The sequence below is a fragment of the Ursus arctos genome, unplaced genomic scaffold, assembly GCF_023065955.2.
Source record: "Ursus arctos isolate Adak ecotype North America unplaced genomic scaffold, UrsArc2.0 scaffold_24, whole genome shotgun sequence".
In the NCBI taxonomy this organism is placed as follows: domain Eukaryota; kingdom Metazoa; phylum Chordata; class Mammalia; order Carnivora; family Ursidae; genus Ursus; species Ursus arctos.
In genome coordinates, this window is record NW_026622919.1 from 17,509,073 (window position 1) to 17,513,107 (window position 4,035).

General features: G+C 40.9%; 1 protein-coding gene across 1 annotated transcript in view; it reads right to left on the reverse strand.

The window, feature by feature from the left end:
- Window positions 1-3,821, reverse strand: part of NMT1 (N-myristoyltransferase 1) — a 28,463-nt gene extending 24,642 nt beyond the window's left edge. Inside the window, exon 1 of the mRNA XM_026512628.4 lies at window positions 3,655-3,821. Within this exon, the coding sequence (XP_026368413.1) occupies window positions 3,655-3,785 (131 nt within the window). The 5' untranslated portion in view covers window positions 3,786-3,821. The remainder of the gene's footprint in view (window positions 1-3,654) is intronic.
- Between the last annotated feature and the right edge of the window lie 214 nt (window positions 3,822-4,035).

Here is a 4,035-nt window from a genome sequence, read left to right on the forward strand (position 1 = left end):
AAGGGAGAAATTAAGAAAAAGGGACGAAAAAGACTTCTTCTTTCCAAGAGCTAGATGCAGCTATAAGTCACCAAATAAATATGGAAAGAACCACTCTCGGAGAATCTGAAGAATAAAACAAAAGCAAGTAAGGCTGGCTTTATGGAATTTCCTTTCAAAAAGCCCTTTGTTTTCTCTTAAGTTTCTACACAAGAGATAACAGCTCAGGACTAGTGAGGAAAACTTACAAGAACTCATCTTAACTTGTCCCCATGGAGTAAGAAAGCAGGATGGGAAAGAGACATCCTTATCAAAGGGATGCCTTACCAGCATTTCAGTGGTATTAATGACATTGCAAAATAAATTCTAAAAGAATCCTAGGAACAAAATAATATAGAAGCCCTTTCCTGTTCCAATCATCCAAATAAACTTTACTTGTTAACCCAAAACTAAAATCTACTGCTAGCTAATAAGGTTTATTTTTTAGTAACAATTCTTGGAAAGACTTTCACTAAAAACAAACAAGCAAATTAAAGCATATAGATGAATGGTGAACTGCAGGGGGATACAGCATTAAGATTATCTCAGTCTGGGGGTGCCTGGGAGACTCAGTAGGTTGAGAGTCCGACTCTTGGTTTCGGCTCAGGTCACGATCTCATGGGTCCTGGGATCAAGTCCCACGTGGGGTTCTGCGCTCAGCAGGGAGTCTGCTTGGGATTCTCTCTCTGCTTCACCCCAATTCCTGTGCACACCCAAGCACACACACTCTCTCTCTCAAATAAATTAAATCTTAAAAAAAAAATATCTTTGACTCTTCTCCCAGTTGCTCAGCATAACTTATGTCTGGCAAGTAACTGGGGGAAAAATGCTGCCTGCCTCTGTTGAGTAGATTAAAAAAAAAAAATAGCATATAGAAAAACTGTAGAGATACATACATAAAAAATAAACACACACAATATAAAACATACACTGCATGTATGCATGTGCACAGATATATGTGTTTAAACGTATATGTCAAATCTATACTCATCAAATGTTTACTTAATTATGGCCGTTTCATTAGTGTAAAGTACTGTGAGCCCATCCGAAAGGAAGGCCTAAGAGAATAAGGGTTAGTTTGAACTGTCATTAACTTTTACTTCTATTGTACTTTAGACTCATTCGCATCAAAAGGAGATGCTCCCCTTCAATTCTTACATCACTTTTGAAAACATTTTTAAGTAATATTAAGAAAATTTCAAGAAGCCAAAAAAAGTGGAAAATTTCCACGACAGATTGTAGAATCCCCGATTTCTGTAGATAGTTCATAGGAAACTGAAGTTAAGGCTCACAATGAGACTGACTTGGGGTAAGAAAGTGTGTATGTAAGAAAAATCTGACACTCTTCCCCTCAGTGAGGAGAAACTCCACCAACACTGAACTCTGAATTTTAACATTTGCCATTTGTGCATCCAGCAAACACTCACTAACACCCATTAAGTGCCAGGCATCTCAAAGACATGGTCCCTCTACTCGGGCACCTTACAGTCAGGTGAGGCAGGGAATGGACACACATTATTTAACTACTGTTATAAATGCTACAAAAAAATGAGGTATGGATAAGAGCACAAGCTGGGGAAAGGAGGACAGGGAAGATTTGAAGGAAAAATAGGAGGGAGGGGCCAGGCTGTATTCCCCATGTTACCTCATTTAATCCCTACAACTGGAGGTTAAGTAACTTTCCCAAGGTTACAGGACAACTAAGTGTCAGAACCAGGCTTTGAACCCAGGTATGAACGAACCCCAAAAGCCATGCTCTTTCTGTGCCACACTGCCTCTTCCCAAAATCATTTCCTCTCACAATTAATGGAAAATATTAACTCCACTTCAGATTTGGAGCGCCAGAAGTAGCCTGTCCTCCAAGCTGGGTCCTCTGTTTTTCACCTGCCACCTCCAAACTCTTTTACACAGACCTCTAGATTTGAGATGCTAATAAATTTGTTCACCCAGACCATATATAACCATGTACAACAACAATAACAACAAAATACCGTCAAACTTTAAGTTTACCTCTTTGTTGTACTATAAATAAAACACAGAACTTTCTGCCAAATAGTTTTGCAAAGTGATTCACAGATCATAGGGAATAAAACCAATTAAAGAGCTATAGACGATGGTCAGGGCAACAGTTTAGCAGAGAAAAATAAAAGCAACTACACACAGAGCAAAGAAAAAGCTGTACTTTCACTTCTGAACTGACTTTTGAATTTAACAACTCTCATCTATAATTAGGATTTCTACTCGGGAGGGCTGCACTTTCCCTTCTTCCTGTTCCTATTTCCTCTTTAAGAGCTCTTCCTTTCTTAGGAATCTCAAACTTCACGGCTTTTGTTACATGAGATCTGCTGTGAGTTGTAGCAAAAGAACACACTCTTATAAAACCAGATCTGACAAACTTCCTTTTCCTCTACATTCTTCTTGTGATTTTTTAAATGCTGGTCAAAGAACATAAAAGCTAGATCTTTTAACCTAAGGATTCATCACGAGCAGATTATAAACTACTTAATTAATCCTTTGTTCTTCCATCTCTACGAGGCAGTGGATTTTTTTTTTTAAGTTTATCCAAAGATTTCAACCTTTACCTTTGCCTACAGGACTACCGCTAATACTGCAAATGGCTTCATGACTATGAAAATGGGACTACCACACACACGCACAGAATCAGACCACCACAGACTCACCCAAAGTTATACATCCAAAAAAGTCTCTCATAACTTTCCGTTAAAAAACATACACGTAAATATAGACAGGGACAGAGCTTCAGCACCAGCCACTGTAACAATAGGAAGAAAGAAGAATGATAGGGTGTGGCTTACAAGAATGAAAACTGATTTGGAAATAGAACTCAACACTGAAACAAACGCTTGATGAAATTTCTTCTGCCCAAGTAACAGTTACTAGTACGTAAGACTCTGAAGTACAGGAGATGCAGTATTAAATCCACTTCCAAACCCTGTGCAAGCTGCACCATCACTCAATTTCTTGAAGCTCTGAGGCTATTTCACAAAGTTAACAGAACAACGATCCTGGAAGACGTAATTATATGCTGTTCAGGAAACTTATAGATTATCTGGAAAAACGAGCACCGCATACATCAAAACATTATCATACAGTAATTACACTGTAGGGTTTATAAGGCAAGTTTGTATTTTGAGATTCTTCTGTTAGTGATATTTTACAACATAATTATGGTTTGTACAAACTGATATATTTCCTCATTGAAGGTGAGCTGCAGCGAAATGTTTTATTATTCGTTTATTGCTAATCACGTTGTTCACACACCTCTATAAGTAACGTTCCCTTTGAACTGTACTGTTAGGGTGACCCGTGTTGTGCCATCGAAAACCACCGTCCAACATGCTCTTTTCCCTGAACGCAGGTGAAGGACACGAGTGCAACATTACACAGAAGAACTTTTATATAATAAAAGTATTGAATGTCTCCGGCCCTTAATATACTGAGCACCCACCCTGGTAAATGACAAAGACAGCAACCAATCGCCAGGCAGGATCCCAACGTCTCAGCCAATTAGAATATGGGGGTGGGGTTACCCTAAGCTCCCGGTGATTTCCCCGCACCCCAGAGACCCAGGCTGTGGGAGACTGGACGGGAATTGGACTCCGAGGATATCGTTACCCCCGGCTGTAGCTGTTGTCCTCCTCGTTCTCGCAATCGCTGCAGTGCTCATGGCCGTTTCCGTTCCCTTCCATCATCTGAGGCAGCGGAGGTGCCGGCGGCTTCACTGCTGTCTCACTCTCGTCCGCCATCTTGAGTTGCGAGAGCCGGCCTCCGCGCCTCGCAACATGGGGGGTTCCTATTGGACGAGAGGAACTTGCGATATATTCTGGGTTTTGTAGTTTTTGTGTCGAAGGGCGCCGTAGCTAGGAACAGCTCATTCTCGTGAAACCGGAACAAGGTGGACTACAATACCCAGAAACCATAAAAGGAGGCTGTCCTGGGTGGGGGGGCCAGCACTACCCGGAAGTCCTGGGCGTTCAGCCGCGTTTTGAGGAAAGA